The 19566-nt window shown below is 51.0% G+C and overlaps 1 protein-coding gene across 1 annotated transcript in view; it reads right to left on the bottom strand.

The window, feature by feature from the left end:
• Window positions 1–19566, bottom strand: part of TIAM1 (TIAM Rac1 associated GEF 1) — a gene marked incomplete at both ends in the record, with an annotated part of 69631 nt that overhangs the window by 17054 nt on the left and 33011 nt on the right. The window contains 4 exons of the mRNA XM_084226056.1: window positions 3463–3566; window positions 10308–10532; window positions 13577–13663; window positions 17788–17869. Coding sequence (XP_084082182.1) covers window positions 3463–3566; window positions 10308–10532; window positions 13577–13663; window positions 17788–17869 — 498 coding nt within the window. The remainder of the gene's footprint in view (window positions 1–3462; window positions 3567–10307; window positions 10533–13576; window positions 13664–17787; window positions 17870–19566) is intronic.

The following is a 19566-nucleotide window of genomic DNA, read 5'->3' as shown; positions in this document are numbered from 1 at the left end:
CCACTCGTAAGGAAACACACACCCACGTGCACACATGCTGGGCTGGGGGAAGGCACAGAGGCACCCGGAGGAGGAGGAGGAGGAAGGACACATTCCAGTGCCTCCTGTGTCACACAGCCCTCTGGCACCTGCCTGGCAAAGGAACAAGGGCCCAGGCCCAGCTCTTGGTGAGATTTCCCCCCACTTACCTTCACACAAAGCCTGTGCCACGAGAGCAGACGAAGGCGGCTGTGAGCACCTCGCTCCTCTCCTCTTCCCATCAATCATTCATGTGCCTCAGGATCTCTGTGCCGCCTGCAGAGCCAGGGAGCTTCCTGGGGAAGGTGTCCCTGTCTGCAGGGCTCCCTGGGCAGGGATGGAGCCCTGCCCCAGGACTGGCACAAGACAGAGGCTGCTGGGGATCCCCAGCTCCTAGCACTGCCTCTGCGCTGGAAGGAGGGGAGCTCTGTGTTTAGCTGGGGAGCTCTGCTGCTGCTACAATGGGAACATTCCCCTGCTGACCAGCAGTGAATGCACGGGATGCTCCTGCCCCGCTGTAACCAAAAGGGGCAGAAAAATAAGGGAAGTCTTTCCTGAGCTCCACCATGCACGGCTGGGAGCAGGATGGGATAAAGGGGAAGGTGGCACGAGGGCAGAGCCTTCCCCTTGCCATGTACAGAAATAACTAACCCCCGTGAAACAGCCCTGAGGACACCACCTTAATCTGCTGTGCCATAATCCCAGCAGCATGGAAAGGTGTGGGAGTGCATGGACAGGACAGCACCTTTGTTTTCCTCCTCGTGTCTGTGACTTCCCATGGGAAAACACACACTGCAAGAATCCTTCCTTCCCATGCACAGCAGCTTCCCAGGCACACGGAAAAGCCAAGGGATTAGGAAAACCCTCAGCTGAGCTTTTGTTCTTCCCCCCTACCATGCACTGGAATTTTCTATAGGCATTGCAAGGACTGTTTCTACAGTCAGCAAGGAAGGCACTGAGTACAGAGCAGGGACAGCAGCATCCCTGAGATTGCCAAACTCAGGATGTTAGACATATTCCATGGGTACTTGTGTCCTTCATTTGTGGGAGAACATTCCAAGCAGTTTGAAACAGAAAAAAAAAAAAATTCCTCACTCCCCTCCACCCCCCACAAATACAGAGACATATTTCTGTACTCCCAAAGGAAACACTCGGTGATGTCAACATTTTATAGCCAGACAGGCAGGAGCTCCTCCCGCTGGAAACCAGGGCTCCTTAGAGTTGGGAGCTACTCCTCCAGGAGGGAATATTAAGCATTAAAGCTGCTAACAGCCATTTCTCACTTTGACTCAATCTGCTGAGCTGCAGAGCTAATCGGGTAATCCTCACGCCTTGTGCAGCCAATTCCAGCTCTGAGCACCCAGGAGACAAGGAGCAAAACCCCCCAGGCTGGGGCACAGCTCGGGACAGAAGCCCTGGAAAACCCATGGAGAGCACTGACTCCCCAGCAGCCACGGGCTGTGCTCGCTGCTCTGCCACAGACTCCTCTGACAGAACGCACTCTGCTCGGAGCATATGAAAATCCCACGTATTTACACTCAGAAATCCCCAAATACCAACAAACACCTCCACTGAATGGAGAAATTTACAGTTAAAAATCACAAACTATCAACAAACACTTCCACTGACTAAAGAGAAAATTTACAGTTAAAAATCACAAAGTATCAACAAACATCTCCACTGGCTAAAGAAGAAATTTACAGTTCAAAATCACAAACTATCAACAAACATCTCCACTGGCTAAAGAAGAAATTTACAGTTCAAAATCACAAACTATCAACAAACATCTCCACTGGCTAAAGAAATTTACAGTTCAAAATAACAAACTATCAACAAACACTTCCACTGGCTAAAGAAGAAATTTACAGTTCAAAATCACAAACTATCAACTAACACTTCTACTTACTGGAGAAAAAACTTACATTTAAAAATTCCAAAGCATCAACAAACATCTCCAATTACTAAAGAAGTTCACAGCTGAAACTCCCTAACTATCAAGAAACATCTCCACTGGCTAAAGAAGAAATTTACAGTGAAAATTCCTAAATTATTAAGAAACAATGCCAATTACTGGAGAATAAATTTACAGGTAGAAATCCCAAGTATCAACAAACATCTCCATTTACTAAAGAAGAAATTTACAGTTAAAAATCCTAAATTATTAACAAACATCTCCACTTACAGGAGAAGAAATTTACAGTTAAAAATCACAAAGTTTCAAACGAAGACTTCCCACTTACTGGAGAAGAAGTTACAGTTAAAAATCCCAAAGTATCAACAAACATCTCCACTTACTAGAGAAGAAACTAACAGGTAAAACTCCCAAGCTGTCAACAAACATCTCTACTCACTAAAGAAGAAATTTACAGTTAAAAATTGCAAAATTTCAACAAAGACTTCCACTCACTGGGGAAGGAATTTACAGGTAAAAATCCCAAAGTATCAACAAACATCTCCGCTTACTAGAGAAGAAATTTACAATTGAAAATCCCAAAGTACCAACAAGCATGGCCCCTGACTGAAGAAATTATGTGTACTTACAAGAAGAAGTTCCTCAATAAAACCTAGAAACCAAGTGTATTCCCCTTCCCTGCGATCATTTCATGCTTCCCTTCCACTGTGTGGCTGTCAAGGACCCAAGCCCAGGCTGGAGCGCCAGAAGGGATCAGGAAACAAGAGGCCAAGGTCTTTTCCTTCCTTTCTCTGCAGTGGAGCAGCAAGGGACCAGCCCAGAGCCCACTGCAACACAGCTCGGTTAAACAGAGAGAAAACAGGCACGGAGGGGAAACACCAACAGACTGAGACCCAATTCTCATGACACCATTAACTGTGGAGGAAAGCAGCTGGAAGCTCTCAGCATCACCTATATCACAAATACCTCACAGCAATCAAGATAATCTGCTGGATTGTGCCTCGGAAGCCACCGATCATCACCTACTGTCACCACCGACCGCTGTGGAAAATCGACGGCAATTAGCAAGCTATTTGCACAAGCTCTTAGCTGTAAGTGCAGTTTTCCTTCAGTTTGAGGTGGATTGGCCGTGATTAGTTTGCAGTTAGACACCTGCCTGTGAGCGACGCTACTGCTGTACGGAAACATATTTAATTTACATTTGTCCTAAGCCTAGCAATCAAGAAAGAATAAGAAATCCTAATAATCCACGTGGTTTAGTGGAGCTGCTCTGGGGAGGGAGGTGATAAACCAGCCCATTTACAAACTGCGGGGAGCATTATCACAGGTACTGGAGATGTGAGCCCAGCCTGGGAAAAGGGCCCGGATCTCTGGATCTTGTGAAGAGGTGACGTGCCACCACCAAAGCCGTGGTTTGCTCCATCCAGGATCATCCAGAAACACCTTCACAGATCCCATCTGGGATCATCCACAGACACCTTCCCAGTAAAGGCAGCATTTTCCCAGGAAAGGTGGAAATTGAAGCTCCTCACCTTGCTCATCTTCTCAGCCTCGTCGGACGATTCCAGGTCCTGCGCTTCCGCCTCCTCCGGGGCCGCCTCGGCTGAGCTGTCGGGGTCGCTGCACAGGGAGTGCCCTGCCAGAGCAACACAGGCGTGAAAACATGGCCAGAGTTCCCCAAAATCCCCAGGAAACCCTGCTGCAACCGTGGGGCTCCCACGGAACACCAACACCCAGAGGCAGCCAGTGACCTCCGAGGAGGGTTTACAGCACAGGTGTAAAAACAAACGGGTTACAACCAGACATCATTTCCCTGGCAACTCCAGATTCAGAGATAAGGCTAAAATGTCACATTGAAATCTTGACATCCAGCCTGCATTGCCTGGCTGCTCAGCAGTGCCAAGGACCTTTCCATCCCAGTGGTTTCACATGGGAACTGGGAGCATGCAGCTCTTGGTGCTGGCCAGCCTGCCCTGGCCCACGTGGCATATGGTGATTCCACTGCCTGCACTGCTGGCCTGACACACTCACCTGCTGAGGAAACAAACCCAGTTTCAGACCTTTTTAGGAGTCAGGACCCAATGTTCAGCTGCTGTTCAGGCAAGGTTTTAGACCCCGTTATTAAAAAGAAATTGCATGACTGTGCAAGATTTCCCACTTTTTTATGTCCAGAGATAACCTGGAAAAGCCAGAGTTCAGAAATCTGGAAATTACTTCAGAATATATTCTGCATGCTGGGAGGAAGCCAAGTTGGGCACTGATGAAATGGAAAGGATATAAAAGGTAGCTCAGAGCTCAGGGCCCTCTTCTGAAAAGGGAGGGCTTACCTTGGAGAAAGATGTGCCTGGAGGGGTTGTTTGGCAACACAGAATCGATTTAGAGAAGTGTTTTTTCTGTAAGAAGTTCAGTTTTCTGAGCCTTGCCCAGATTTTATCAAATCTCACTATCAGCTTTCTGCTCTCCCTATTAATGTGTGAAAAAGAATTTTCAAGGTGTCCATTTAAAAAAACAGAGATAATAAGTGCTATGTGCCTTAATTGGTGTGGGGCAGACTATGTTTTTTTCACTGCAATTCATTTCCCTCCTCAAGCTGTGTGAAATGCACCTTGCAGCTGTTTCTCAGCCCAAACCAAGGTAATACTGTTTGCTCACATTACTTTTAAGCCACCCCTTTTCCTTTTCCTGTGTGCCCATTTAACCCGTTTCCTGCACGAGCAGACAGGAATCTCTCACAGGAGCAGACACACAGCACGTGTGCTCAGGCTGTTCCCGATGTCCCTGGCCAGCAGGGACCTGAGCAGGTTTATCTGCTGCTTGTTAAATGCAGCCAGAGCAATAAAGCTGCACGTTCCTGCCGGTGAAAAGCTCCCAGCTCCCGGCCCACTTCTGTCAGGATCATTCCATCACCTGCTTTTTGCCCTGGGGATCCTCATTTAGCTCTGCCAGGAGAGTGAGCCTGCTGCTTTCCTTCCTCCTGACCACTGCCATTTGCTGCCTTCACGGGACACGCAGGGACAAGAAGGGGAAATGCAGAAAAGCAGCAGGAGAAGGGGGTCAGACCCCTGTGTGTGGCTCCATCACAGAGGGAGGTCACAGGAGCCCCTCAGCAGGGTCACACCTGGGACAGTGGGACCAGTGCCCATTAAATAACTCCCCTTGTGGCCACAACCAGCACAATAGAAGGAAGTGTTCTGTCACTGGAGCAAAGGTGCTGGGGCTTGAAGGTCTGGAGAATCACGGAAAGCTCCAGCACCAGCCCAGCACGTGGCTACAATTTCCCACGACTGCTGCTTCCAGGTGTCAGGGCTGGGGTAACTCAAGGTTTTAATGAGAATTCCACAATGTGTGCTACCTTTCCTAAAGCCTCCTTCTTGCTGCCAGGCCATCTATTTACTTATTACTATTTACATATTTATTTCAGTGCCATGGGAATAAAAATCCCAAGCCGAGCTCTGCCAGCTGCAGCACAAAGCTCCAAGTGTGCACCTTGCTAACACAAAATGCACACCAGGAGTCCTGCACCTCGGTGCCTAAGCTTCAAAAACATCCCAGTATCATCTCTTTGGGCAGTTTAACAGCAGCTTCCCTAATCCAAATGCTGCCAGGGAATGGCCCTGTTATGACAACAGAGTCATTAAGCCTCTCTGAAGAGGCTCTGTCATTAAATGCACCATTTCTGACAGGAGTTGTTAGGGAATGGTGTCTCGGATTAAATTTTTATTTAAGGTGGCAGTTCACCTATAAATCCGCAGTAAAACAGGGGAGAATGTCCTTTTTTCTTCCTTGCAGAAGAATTCTGGTTAGCTCGGAAACACTGAGCTATGAAAGGAGCGAGTGCCCTGGGATGCTGGGGATGGGGCTCATTTCCATGGGGAAATCGGGAACAGCAGCCTTGCCTCCTGTGCAGGACCAGAGGCCGCCAGAGGGCGAGGCAGCACCGCAGCAATTTGGGGAACTGGGGATGAAAAATGGAATTTTATCCCAAAGCCCTCCGGTGGCCGCTGCAGGAAGTGCCCCGGAATTGTCACGTCAAAGATAAGAACAGTGCTACAATAAGTCTGAAATCAGCCCCGTGAAAATAACCCTGAAGAAATCAGGGTGACTGGTGGCCTCAGCTGGTTCTGAAATCCAAATTACTCAGCCCAAGGGGGCCTGTGATGGACGAGGATGGAATAAAAACCAGTGGCTGTTCTTACAGTGCAGCAGGAGTTTGTTTCAGTTTTACAGCACAGATTTAGTCTGTCTGTCAATAACTCCAGCCTCTGGCTGCTCTCTGAGCCACAAAACAACCAACTCCCTAAAACACCCACCTGTTCCTATCCAGGAGACTGAAACACCCATTCCAAGCAGGGGGGCACTGTCTTTTTCAGCCTTTATCCATTCTGCATGGTGATTTATGTGCTTCACATCATCCCCCATGCTAAACGGCTCCAAAATCCAGGGGCAGGCAAAGCCTAAACCCCAGAGACTCTGCCCCACACTGAAAGAAGGGAGTGAAACAAACTAATCTGGGTACTGCTCCCATTCCCAATCCCCTTCCAAGGGCAGAATACCTTCCTGATGGTCTGGGGAGATCCAAGGCTGTGCTCCCAGCTTTCAGCTCTCATTCCCTGCACCCAGGGGAGCAGAACACTCCTCGTGGGGAGGGCAGACAGACCCCACTGATCTCTTTAGGCAATCAGGAAAACCTGCTGTGGGGCTCCAGACACAATCAGAGCTAATCCTCCTCAGCCAAATGTATGCAGGCTGTGTTACAGGAGAGAACCCAGAGCCAGGAAAAGCAGGAACAGATGAAAGGAACACAACTTGTGGCTCTGCAAAGGCAGCGCAGCTCCATGGGGAAAGCATCCATCGTGCCCAGGATGGCAGTTCTCACATCAATCACAGGTACAAAACCCAAGGTCACTTCCAGAACAAGCTGCTAAGCAAACACAGTGTAGTAACCACAGCCACAGAGCTGGTTTGCACCTCCAGCCCCAAGCTCAGCATGTGCAAGGGAGCTCCAGATGATGGAGGAGCTGTGAGAGATGTCAGATTTAACAGGAGCTCTGGCAGACACTCCAGGGAGGTCACCTCCCAGAAACACAGCCCTGCTTTGCTCCTCTGAGCGTCCCATTGAGCAGCAAGGCACCAGGAAAGCTCTTCTTCCCAAAAAAAAAAAAAGAAAAAGTAGCACATATCTTTCATATTTTTTTAAGTACATAATATCATTTGCCTCACAAAAAATAAAATCTACCCTTTGCTGCCTGCACAGCTGAAGAAGGATTGCTACGGAAGAAGATCATCCAGCATGATCATGGACCCAGCGCTGGATTCCTGGAGAAGGGATGTGCCCAGAGGGGCTGTGTGCCTGCTGGCACTGCCACCCTGTGCCCAGAGGGGCTGTGTGCCTGCTGGCACTGCCACCCTGTGCCCAGAGGGGCTGTGTGTGCCTGCTGGCACTGCCACCCTGTGCCCAGAGGGGCTGTGTGCCTGCTGGCACTGCCACCCTGTGCCCACAGTCCCTGTGTGCCTGCTGGCACTGCCACCCTGCTGGGGGGCTGCAGTGCTCAGGCACAGACTCAGTGTGTGTCCCAGAAATACAAAAGCACCCAGCAGAAAGCATGGAGCTGATCTGCCTGGCCAGCCAGGCTGCCTGCAACCAACAGGGACACAAATAAATAGGTCAGTGGGTATTTCATCCTTGACTGCTCTCTGCAAGGAGCTGTGGAGCCAAGAACAAAAATCCAAGATGAACAAAAATCTGAGGTAACACCACAATATCCCAAATACAAGCAGAGACCCCTTTGTAAATGTCATGTAGGCAGTGGATCCCTGACAAAGCACAGGAGCAGAAAAAGAAAAGCTTCAATAAAACATAGAAGGAAATGGGTGGGGAAGATCAGCTGCCTCCCAGTCACACACTTGGGTGCAGAGCCTTGATGTCACTCCCACCTCGGGCTAAGCCATCCCCAATTATTTCATGTGGCAGCTCCAGGAGCTGCCAGGGACTCCTGCACTCCTCCTGCTGGCTGGAAGAACTATTCCCCTCCTTCTGGGGAGGAACAGATCCCAGCCCAACGCTCCAGGAGCGTGAGTGCTGGGAGAGCTCTGTGGGAACACAGAAATCCCAGCTGCCAACCTCTGCTCCCAGGGCACACTCACCTCAGGGAAAAGCTCAGCTACAAGGCCCCAGCACTCAGGGTTTCAGTGACAATCACAGGCAAAGGCTTGTGAGAAGCTGCTGCTGAGCAGCAAATGGGGGCATCTTGTGGCCAGCTGTGAAAATGTACAAGACTACCTTGATTTTCCAGCACAAAAGCCAAACTGGAAAAACTTCCTTGAAAATTCAAAGGGGGAAAATTCAGGAAAATGTTGAATTGTAACTGCCTGTGTAGGTGTGGTCCACATCTTACACGAGGCTGCCTTTAGCAGTCCCCTCAGAAGGATTTGCCATAAGCTGTGTGGAAGCTTTTCTTGCTCCCTCTTTTCCACTTGCTATGAATATCACACTCCCCAAAGCCAGTCCCAGCTCAGAACAGTTTTGATTACCTAGAAACTCCTTTATTCTTAATTCCACTGATTTTTCCTGTACTTTAAATGATTCCAAAACACTGAAGCAAGAGGTACAACCAGTGTCCTCTTCTGTTGTCCTATCTAGAGGAGCAGGTAGAAATTCAGGAACCAAGCTTGTGGGGAACAATTCCCAGTTGCTGTAGATTAATCATCTGCCAGCTGGGCAGTGTGGTGAGCAGGAATGTCCCTCCCCCTGGCACTGTGCTCTGGGGTCACCTGCACATGTCAACCCCTAAATTTTGGTGTTTTAAAACATCCCTGTGAGCTATTTGTGCATCTCACCAAACACACAGGGCCCCTGTGCTCCTGGCTGACCCCAGAGGGGGTGAATCACAGAGCCACAGGATCTCCTGAGCTGGAAGGGCCCCACCAGAGCCATCCAGCCCAACCCTGCCCTGCACAGACCCCCCCCCCCCAATCCCACCTGGGCATCCCTGGAGCTCTGTGGGGCTGTGCCCATGCCCAGCACCCTCCAGTATCCAACACAACCCTCCCTGGCACAGCTCCAGCCCCGCCTGTCCCTGTCCCGGGGAGCAGAGATTGGAGCTGCCCCTCTGGAGGAAGCTGCCCTCAGCCTCCTGTCCCCCAGCTGAACATTCCAAGTGCCCTCAGCTGCTCCTTGTGTGGCCCCTCCAGACCCTTCACCACCCTCGTGTCCCCCCTCTGGGCACTCTCCAACAGCTTGAGACCTTCTTTATGCTGTGGTGCCCCAAACTGCCCACAGAATGCTTTAACTCTTCCTCCCCTTGCCACGTGTAGATCCTGTGGGCACATCCAGAAGGGAGCACTTGGTGCTGTGACTGTCCTGGGCCCAGCCCCAGGATGTGGGGTGCCTGTGCTGATGACACAGGTGTCACAGGCTGAGGGTGGGCACAGCCATCCTTCCCCCTCACTCCTGCCCTGCCCCTCCACTCATTCTGCCTGGCTGCAGCTGCCAGGGAGAAAATTTATAATAACAGTGGGTGCAGGCAGATAGAGAGAAGGTAAAGAAAGGAAAGGTAACACCCTGAAGACAGAAGTCTGAGTGCCTGCTGCCAATCCCAATAGCAATAATGGCCATCAAATACAGCCTCAGGTTACTCTGCTGTGTGCCTGGCTGCCCACCCAGGCAGGACTTTAGTCCAGCACATCAGTCACAGAGCCAAAGACATTGATCTTGGGACCTGTTTCTCTGATAAGGAGAAAGCCAGACAGCCTGCCCAGAAGCTGGGAGCCTGATAACCTTTACACACTGCTGTCACTGTCATATTTTCTGAAAAATCCCCTTGCCCAGGATTCTTCTCCTAGGAAGCTGAGAAGCCTCAGAAAAAAATGAAAACAATATTATCTGATTGCTTCTCCTGTGTTTTGCTGCTTTGGAATGTGGTTTGGCCATTGTTTACCAACTGATCATTGTTTCATTGGTTCTGCTGTGAATTATTTTGACTTATTGGCCAATCAGGGGCCAAGCTGTGTGGGACTCTGGAGAGAGAGTCACACAAGTTTTCATTAGTATCTTTCCAGCCTTCTGTCTGTATTCTTTAGTATGGTTTAGTGTAGTTTTCGCATAGCATGCTTTAATATAATATAGATCATAAAATAATAACTTAGCCTTCTAAGAACATGGAGTTGGATTCATCATTCCTTCCTCCCTTTGTTGGGGCACTCAGGAAGTACACCCCCCTGCAGGTAAGCCCAGCTTGGTGCTGGTATTTTACAGATCCTCGCTGGGGTCAGGGTTGCCCCGTGAGCCCCGGGACCCCGTGCCCAGCTCGGGCTGTGGCTGCCCTCCCTCCCGGCAGGGAATGAGCCCTCAGGAGCGGTTTGTGCGCTGCCCCCGTACCTTGGCTGCCCCCAGGGAAGGGCAGGGCCCCGTCCCCGGGCTCGGGGGGGTTCTCTGGGCGCCGTGGGGGCGGCTGGCCCAGCCTCTGGGCCTCCTCCGGCTCGGGGTGCGTGCGCACGGTGAGGCACAGCGCGGGCTGCGCCAGGGCGTCCTTCAGCAGCGCCGAGTCCAGCTCCTCCGCAGCTCTCTGGTTGATCTCCAGCACCTCATCGCCAGCCTTCAGGCCTGTGACACAGAGGAACGGGTCAGGCTCGCACAGCAGCGCTCCCCACTGACATCAGGGAGCTCTGGGGGGTGTTTGGGGCTGGACACGATCATTAATGCCTGCAATGGCACTGGGATGGGATGGACCTGGTGAGATCTGCTGTCTGGCTGCTCCTCCAGCGCCACCCTAAGAGCAGAGTGCACAGAAGTCCCTCGTCCTGGACTGCCAAGCAAACTGGAATCTATTTGCCATCTGTATGGCACTTGTCTTCTGTTAAGTGGGCAGGTTTTTTCCAGATCTGATGATAACAGGCTATTGACTGTCACTGCATGGCTGATAAGAACTACAGCATCCCACTGGGAGATGTGAGCCCAGAGGGAGGAGCCAAGCATTCCTACATGGATATAACCTGAGATTCTGGAACACCAGCACGGCTTCTCCACTGGATTCCCCAGAGGAGCAGCAGCTGCCTCTTCCCCTGGATCTTCAGAGGCAGACTGCACCTTTCCCCCAGGATCCCTGCTCCAGCAGAACCACCCCTGGCACTGCAGGAGGGCTGCAGCCACAATTCCAATGGCCCTGCTGCCAGCACCCTGACCCACAGGGTGTCAGGCTGTGTTCTGACTCTGTCAGTGTTGGTTTGGTTTGCTGCATTGTTCATTTTATTTTTTTATTTTCTTCCCTATTAAAGAACTGTTATTTCCTGCTCCTGTATTTTTTGCCTGAGAGCCCCTTAATTTAAAATTTATAGCAATTTGGAGGGAGGGGATCTGCATTTTCCATTTCAGGGGAGGCTCCTGCCTTCCTTAGCAGGCTCCTGTCTTTCCAAACCAAGACATCCCTCACAAGGTGCCAGCAGCAATTGATCCCCTTCTCCTCATGGCACAGCTGCTGTGCACACTGTGCCCTACGACACAGCGACCCTTCCTGAACTCTATGGCAGCACAAGGCTGCTCAGCAGGCAGATCTGAGCCCTGCTCAGCTAGTCCAGGCTTTTCTGCCAGCCTGCTTCCAGCAGCTATTTATAGCAGCAGCGCCCCAGGGAGAAGGGGATGTGCAGGGAAGCAGCTGACTCCCCGGGATGCTGAGGGCAGCGAGCAGCCCTGCCAGGTGACACGGCAGTCCTGACCTTCCCCGAGGTGACACGGCCATCCTGACCTTCCCCACGGCCAGCTGGGCCCTCCCTGAGCAGCAACAGCGAGCTGCACAGGGGCTTAATCCCCAAATTAATCCCAAATAACCCCTGGGGCAGGCAGGCAGCAGCATAGCAGGGAACAGCAGTGCCAGAGCCCTGGCTGCAGGACCATCCCCATCTCCACCCTTGCCTTTACAGGGATGACAGCTGGAATTTACAGAACAGGGGCGACCATTCCTGCCATGTGCTGGCATCCTGAAAGCCTGCATGAACCTGAAAGCCTGCATGAACCCCCCAGGAGACAGAGTGCTGACCCACACTGCAAGAGGGAGCTTCCTTAGGGAAATGGAGATCTCCCTAAACGCATGTAATTGTGCCCAGAAACTCCAGTGTGGTGTGCAGTTTCAGGGAGAATCAAGTGCACTAGATAGAGTAGCTACAAAGTAAATGGGCTGTAAAATCATAGCTGAAAGAAGGACAAAACAAGGCAAGTCAAGCATTTCGCATGATTTAATTTATTCTACTTAGTGATTCTGTGGCATTAGAGTAGCACACTAATAGGCCTGCAACCATAAACATTGGGGCTCCGTTTACTCTTTGCAGCCTTTGTTTTGGATCGTTTGGGATACAGCCTCACGTCTATCTCAGTGCAATCAAAGAGCTCCCATTCCAATAAGGAATGCCTGCTCTGCTAAGGCAGCCCAACAGAAGAAACAAAAGGATAAATCACAAACATTACCCAGAATAAACAAAAGTCGTCTAATTGGAGGAAAGATTGAAAATTAAATGCAGCATCTCCTCTGATGGAGGGCAGACAATGCATGTAACTAATGGGAGGCACAGAGAGTTTTCCTGCCCTCCTGCTGCTACCCCGGGGAATCCTGTCCCAGTGCCCTGCTGCCTGCTGTCCATAGGGAAGTGCCCTTCCAGGTCAGCTCAGAGCAGACACACATCGCCGAGCTGCTCCCGGTGCCTGTGCTTGCACTGCAGCCCCGCAGGAGGCACTCTGTGCTCACACATCCATCCAAACTGCTCTGCCAGCAGGCACCACAAGCAAACCAGGGAAGGAAGCCCTGATGAAACCCCCACCCACCATCACCTAACCCGCGCTTTCTCCACACAGGAGCCCACAGGGTCACTTCTCTGTGGCAGCCTGGCACAGAGACCCCCAGCCTCTGGCCAGGGCTTTTGGCAGGACATCCCTCCTGTTAACCAGGGAGTGCTGTGGGGCTGAGGGACAGGACAGAACAAGAGTCTTTTCGTGTTTAGCACACACCTACACGGGTTTCTGAAGCTGGCTGCACCTCCGATCTGTCCCCACTCCCTGACCACTGTTCCTGCCTTCACTGTGCCCCTCTGGCCACTCATTCCCAAGCCCACCGGCCCAGGTCACAGAACTGCCAGGGTGTTTTCCATCAGCTGGGCTGGCTCAGCACAGTGCCAGGGTCAGCACCAGCCTGGGGACAGCAGCCTTTGGAACAGCTTTTGGCAAGGGCCAGCTGCTGAATAGGCTCTGCAAGGCCACAAACCCTCACCAGGAGAGCTCTGAAGGTGCTGCTGAGGGCTCTGCACACACCAGAGGTTATGGAGAGATGAGATTCTCCTCACCCCTCACGGTGCCCATGCTCTAGTTCAGAATGGGGGTGGGTTCCAGCTGCCCAGCTCCCTGCCCAGTGCAGCAGGGCAGGCAGGGCATGGGAAATGCAGCGGCCTCAGCTCAGAGAAGCTGCACTAAAGCAGAGCCTGCTCTGCCTTGGGAGCGGCCGGCAGCCTGGCTATCCCTGCTGCCCTCTCCCCAGGTGCTGCCACGCTCCTGCAAAGGCTGGGAGCACAAGCAGAGGCAGCAATCCCAGGCACAGGGAGCACTGAGACGCCTCCCCTGTACCTGTGTCCAGGGGCTGAGCTGGGAGGGCTCTGGGGGTGTTTTACCTTTCTTGAAAGCCAGGCCCGTGTCCTTGACGCCGTTCACGTAGAGCCGGCGAATCCCCTCTTCTTCCACCGAGGACAGGGAGAAACCTGGGGAGACAGCAGGAGTGCTCAGAGGAAGCCAGCCCCTTCCAGGGTGTGCCAGCCACTGCCCTGCAGCCAAGGCTGAGGCTGGGCTGTCCCTGCCCTGAGCAGGCAGGAATCCCTGCCCTCTCCCTCCCCTCAAACCTTTACAAACACAACGGCAAAGTTCAGCAAGGAAAGTGGCTCTACCAAAAACCTGAGCTGAACTTCTCAGTGCATACACCAATTATCTGCAGACATATCTGAGGACACCACAGCTGCAAAGCCTCAGAACAGACCCCCAGTTCTCTTGCCATCAAAGGTCACTCCAGGAGGTTTTGCTGATTGCAGACCAAAGCTTGGGACAGAGCCATGGCTTGGGACAAAAGCTGGCAATCCAAGAGCCACAGCTGATGTGCCACCCCAAACTGTGGCAGGGCACAGCACCTCCTGCTAGAACAGAGTGCTGCCCTCTGCTTTTGGACATTCCTGTCTGTAGAAATGCCCCTTTCCCTTTGGCCCTTCAGCTGGCACAGCCTGTCATGTGCCAAGTCTCAGCTTGGCACATGTTTCGTGCTCAGCAGAGAGCTGCAGAGCAGCCTTGGAGTGGAAATGCTGACACAGCCTCACTCTAAACAGCACAAATGGGACCGTGAGCTGTGGGCTGGGGGGTTTTCCTGCCGCTTGTGGGTGACACAGTAAGATAACGACTGAAGGAAATACAACCGCCAAGTGAAATGCGGCTTGTTTATTTACTGTGGAGAGTTATCTAAAGCAGAACATTTGCCTTTCTGAAACTTCATTACTCCCTAAATGAGTGCAGGCAACCATTTGCTCTCTCTTCTCCTAGAGACTAGAAAAACATTTACAAACCTCTGGGGGGAGTCGTTTGTTTTGACATGGAATCAGCCACCAGCCAGGCGGTGCAGATGTGCTGGGAGCCTATCCTGACTTCAGGACTCCTTTCAAGCTGATCCTTATGGCTGAGAGTTATTTTTCCACCCATGATTTAAAAATAAAATAAAATTTTTAAAAAAGAAGAAGAAAAGAGGGGGAAGAACGTGGCAGCTCAGAAGTGAGAAGCATATGGCCTTTCATGACTTACTGAGCTACTTGGAACCTGCATGCGAGCTACTGGGGCTGAATCAAGTGAAATTTGTGAAGCTCACTCAACACACCAGCTTTGGCAGAGAGAAGAACCCTCAACTAAAAGAGCAGCTGTAAAACAGAGTAGTTATTGGCTGTCATCACCACAAAGCCTACCTGGAAAGCCCTGGAAAAACAGCGGAGCGTGCCCAAGGCTGCAGTTTGAGTCAGCACAAAGCATCAGCTCCTAAGAGCCCTTTTAAACTGAAATTCTGTTCTGGGCCAAACTGCACCCATTAAAACCAGGCTGAGGGGCAGCTCGGGCTCTCACTGGGAGGAGATCAGCATGCCCAAGCAGCCCAAGCTCCATCTCTCCTACAAGGAAAGGCTGAGAGAACTGGGATTGTTCAGCCTGGGGAAGAGAAGCTTTGGGCATGCAGCTTTCCTGAAAGGAGCCCACAGGAAGGATGGAGAGAGACTCATGACAGGGGCCTGGAGTGACAGGACGAGGGGGAATGCCTTCAAACCGAAAGAGAGCAGGTTTAGATGGGATTTTGGGCAGGAATTGTTCCCTGTGAGGGTGGTGAGGCCCTGGCACAGGGTGCCCAGAGCAGCTGTGGCTGCCCCTGGATCCCTGGCAGTGCCCAAGGCCAGGCTGGACATTGGGGCTTGGAGCAGCCTGGGACAGTGGAAGGTGTCCCTGCCATGGCAGGGATGAGCTTTAAGGTCCCTTCCAGCCCATAGAACTCTGGGATTCTATGATTCCTCCATGAGAAGACCTCTGCCTCCTTCAATCCATCAGGCCTGAATGCACACGTGGGTGCTTCTGAATTCATCTTTCAGCCATAGCCATAAATCCCACAGTTATTCCTGGCAGAAAGGGCATAAGGAGCAATTACACAGGTTGTCATCAGCTTTAAGAGATGAGAGATGGGCAGCTGGCAAGAGCTGGAAGTGGTAACCTCACACACACAGTTAACCCCTGCACAGACAGAATGGCACCCTGCCCTGCTGTACTGCCACAGCTGTGACAGTGGCTGGAGTGCCAGGCTTTCCCTGCCATGCACTCAGGTGACAAACACCTCACCCAGGGCCTGTGCAGTCTGTACACACAGGGGGACAGCAGGGATGTGCACTTCCATCTGGCTGCCTTCCAGGGGGGTTCACACAAGAGAGGAAGGGCAGGAGTGGGTGGAAGCCACAGTGATTGCATAAGCTGGCACTGCTGCCAAAAACATTACCATCAAACTGTGCATGGGCTCTGAAACACAGGTGGGAAGAGATGGGTGCTGACCCAGGCACAGCCTTCTCTCTCCACTGCAAAGTTCTGATGGCAGGAGAACAAAAATCTCTGAGTGCACGTGGCCTCGAACAAATCCTCCCCCAGATAATCCCCTCAGCCCCCTGCCATACCCAGCTGCTGGTGAACATGCCAGCATTCCATGAGCTGCAGTCCAAGGATTCTTACTGATTTCTGCCCTCACAGCCCTGGCAAGGAGAAGAGTGCCAGCCAGAGAGGGGAGAACAGCCGTGCTCAGGCCATGGGCAAAGCATCCCATGAAAAATCCCACACTGGCCAGAGCCTCCAGGAGTGCCTCTGCCCACCACAGACACACACCTGGGAGCAGGAACAGCACAGAATGTTCCCAGGTGAGCTCCCCTGAGATGAGGGGTTGGAATGAGGTCAGCTCTAAGGCCCTGTCCAGCCCCAGCTGCTCCAGGACCCTGTGAGTTCAGCACACACTCCTCACTGGATGAACACGCAGGGAGACACACACAGACCACAGAAATCCTTCTGCCACTTAGAGGCAAACCACATTTGGCTGTTTTCCCTCAGTGAGAGAAAAGCCAGCTTTTTTGGGGTGCTCTGAGCATTCCCTGCTGCAGAGTCAGAGCCCTGCACAGCTCCATCCCACACCTCACACAGCTGATCTCATCTCACAGGCCACCACAGTGCATCTCACTTTTCTTTTTCCATTTATCCCTTAGAAATATTCACCAGCCCAGTGATGGGTCAGGGTTCATATTTATGAAGAGTTGGGGCTCTCATAGCATTTCCTCTTTATCTCTTTTTCATCTTGCTTTTCTTTCTTAGGTCTGCAATATTCAAGCCCCAGTCAGTCCCACTGCTTTGTAGCAGAGCTCAATATTCCAATGGCCTGCAGCTGTATAATAAACAGTTTGGGGATTCAGAATTATTCTAGTCATTAAAGCAGAATATTTAGGTAAACAGCAAAAAGATGCAGATTGGCTTCCTGTGGGGCAGGTTGCACAGATAACTCTAAAATACACTCCAGAATTGTAACTGCCAGGCCACAGGGCACACTCACCAGGCTGGAGGGCTGGAACCTGGAACACCTGAGAAGTATGAGCTGCACAGAGATGAGAGATTCTGCTGAAATGGCACAGGGAGGGCCTCCCCTGCTCTGTGCTTCTGCCATGTGTCAGGTCCTGGCTCAGGTGTCCATGGGACATCCTTGAGGGCTGGAGCCAGGCATCCCCAGGCTCAGGACTGATGGGGCAGGCAGGACCCCACCTCGGGTGCCCCTGGCAGGTGAGAAGAAGCCAAGCAGCCTCTCTGGAGCTGCCTGGCCACAGGACCCAGCTGCCTCGTGCCCGCCCGAGGAGGGGGCGAGGAGAAGGAGCGAGTGAGGAGTGTGATGAGGAGGAAGGGTGGTGCTGCAGGGCCCTGCAGGCTGTGGGCAGCGTGGCAGCCCCGGCACAGCCCCCAGCAGGGCCCCGAGGGCTCCTGTGACATGTGGCAGCTGGCAGAGGGTGCTGCTCCCACCCACAGCCTCCGCGGGCGGCTCTGGGAGGAACCACAGCAAGAAGCAAACGCTGATCCTGCTGCACATCCCGCAGCTCCAGGAGAGGCACCTGCAGAGCGCTCCAAACAAAGCTGCCCTCCCGCGGGGCAGGCGAATGCTGCTGTGGGTGGCTCAGCAATCAGAAATGCTTTTCTCACCGTGCTCCAGAGACCTTTCAGGTACGTCAGTAAACAGCAGGCAAGAACCTGCTGGAACTGACTGGGGAGGAACAGCAAAACAAGGCAGGGAGTAACTCACCATAAATATCAGAGGATGCATCAGACTTCTCCATCTGAATGTGCTGGGTAATTTTCTGACAGATTTCTATTTCCTTGTACAGCTGAATAGAGGGGAAAAAAAACAAACACAAAAATATGTTACTGTGGGAGGAGGCATCAATTGTAATGGTTTGGAACAGATTTCTGGTTTTTAATTACAGGCACAAGAGAGGGACTGTGGTCATTATTTATCAAACGGTTTCTCTCCACCTGTGTGAGAAGCATTAGCAGTGTCACTCAGCTCTGCTGTTGGAACACAGAGAGGAGGAAGCAGTGTTTTCCCACCCCCGGCACAAAACAGAGCCTGCATCCACTCCCTCAGTCAATACCATCTTGAGTGCTTGAGAAACTCAGCTTCTGTTCCTGTTTTCCTAATTCACAGGTAGCAACAGTTCAATGTTTTATCTTATTTTAATGAAGACATTGCAGAAATCCAATTATTCAACAGCATTAAAATCACAAGGAGTGATTTTGTTTCTTAAATACATTTCTTCATTATCAGACTATCAGATGTGCTATAGCTCAGCCTGACACTTCACCTTTAACACCTTGATGTTTATTTGTGCCAAGGAAAGCCCCCAAGTGTTTGAAATGGTCATTAACATCCTTCCTGGGAGACCAGCACAAATTCACACCTAGGCAATAGCCCAGAAGTCCCTCCATGCAGCTGCAAATCCCTCTGACTTTCAGCACTGAAGTAACAAACCAGCCTTTGTCTTCGGAAAAAATCATAGCCCCAGGTGAAGAGAGCCCACAGGTGAATATTAATTCTGTTTACATGCTGCTGTGAGCGTGTAAAAACGCAATTTGCAATAATTAACATTTTAAAACTCAATGTTTGGACTGCAGTACTAAGCTATTCCTTTAGAAAAGGAGCTCGTTTGTAAAAGGTTTCCCTGATAAAAATGTAATTTTATCTCCTGCTTCTATCAGCACTGCAAAAATCAGTATTATAGAATAGTTACAGTTACAGAAGTAACTCCATATTCTCCCAAACAAGCCCAAATGAGAAGCAAACAAAGTTTTTTGATTTCATATCCCCACATCAGACACCACGCTGCAGCACGCATCTCTACCATTCCCTGCACAGTCCCACTGACAGAGTTTTGTGTTAATTACAGCTTTTCAGAGTAAACAGTAAGTGATGACTGTCAATCCTACACCCTCTCAACACAAGACAAGTCCCCAAAGTCCTTCCAGAAAACGACAGCTAAAAGCTGTCTCCTCTGAGCTTTAATTTTCCCCAACATTATCACACTTCTCAGTCCTAGCACTCCTCTAGCACTTTCTCACTATTTTTTGTTGTTGTTGTTGTTGACAGCATTAATGGAAATCCCAGAAGTCCTTTGCTAAACGAGCAGAAGCCTCCATAGCTAGCAAAGTTTTACTTTTTACAAGTAAGCCAGCCACCAATGAAAAGGACTTGAAGAAGGTTTACAGCATGCCTGTGTAGAATCACAGAGTTAAAGCATGACATTAATCCTGTTTGGTCTTTTTTTTTAATCTCTCGTGGCAGAATTCCTTTGAAGTCTGCTTTAGAGATGAACGAGATGAAAACGGCCAGCTGAGGCAATTAAGGAAGTATATTCTCACACATAACTCCAGACCTTCCTGACCTCAATCTTTGCCTTACCATCAGGAAAAAAAACCCCAAAAAACACCCAAAAACTTGTGTATTTTCCCCCTCTTTAAAACTCAGACAGTGTGCTGTCTGTAAAACCTCCGTGTGTCTGTAAAACCTCCACGGACAACGTGAACA

The sequence above is a fragment of the Fringilla coelebs genome (genome assembly GCF_963513975.1).
Source record: "Fringilla coelebs genome assembly, chromosome: 2".
In the NCBI taxonomy this organism is placed as follows: domain Eukaryota; kingdom Metazoa; phylum Chordata; class Aves; order Passeriformes; family Fringillidae; genus Fringilla; species Fringilla coelebs.
The sequence above is the reverse complement of the archived record's forward strand: the minus strand, read 5'-3'. Positions and strand labels throughout refer to the sequence as shown.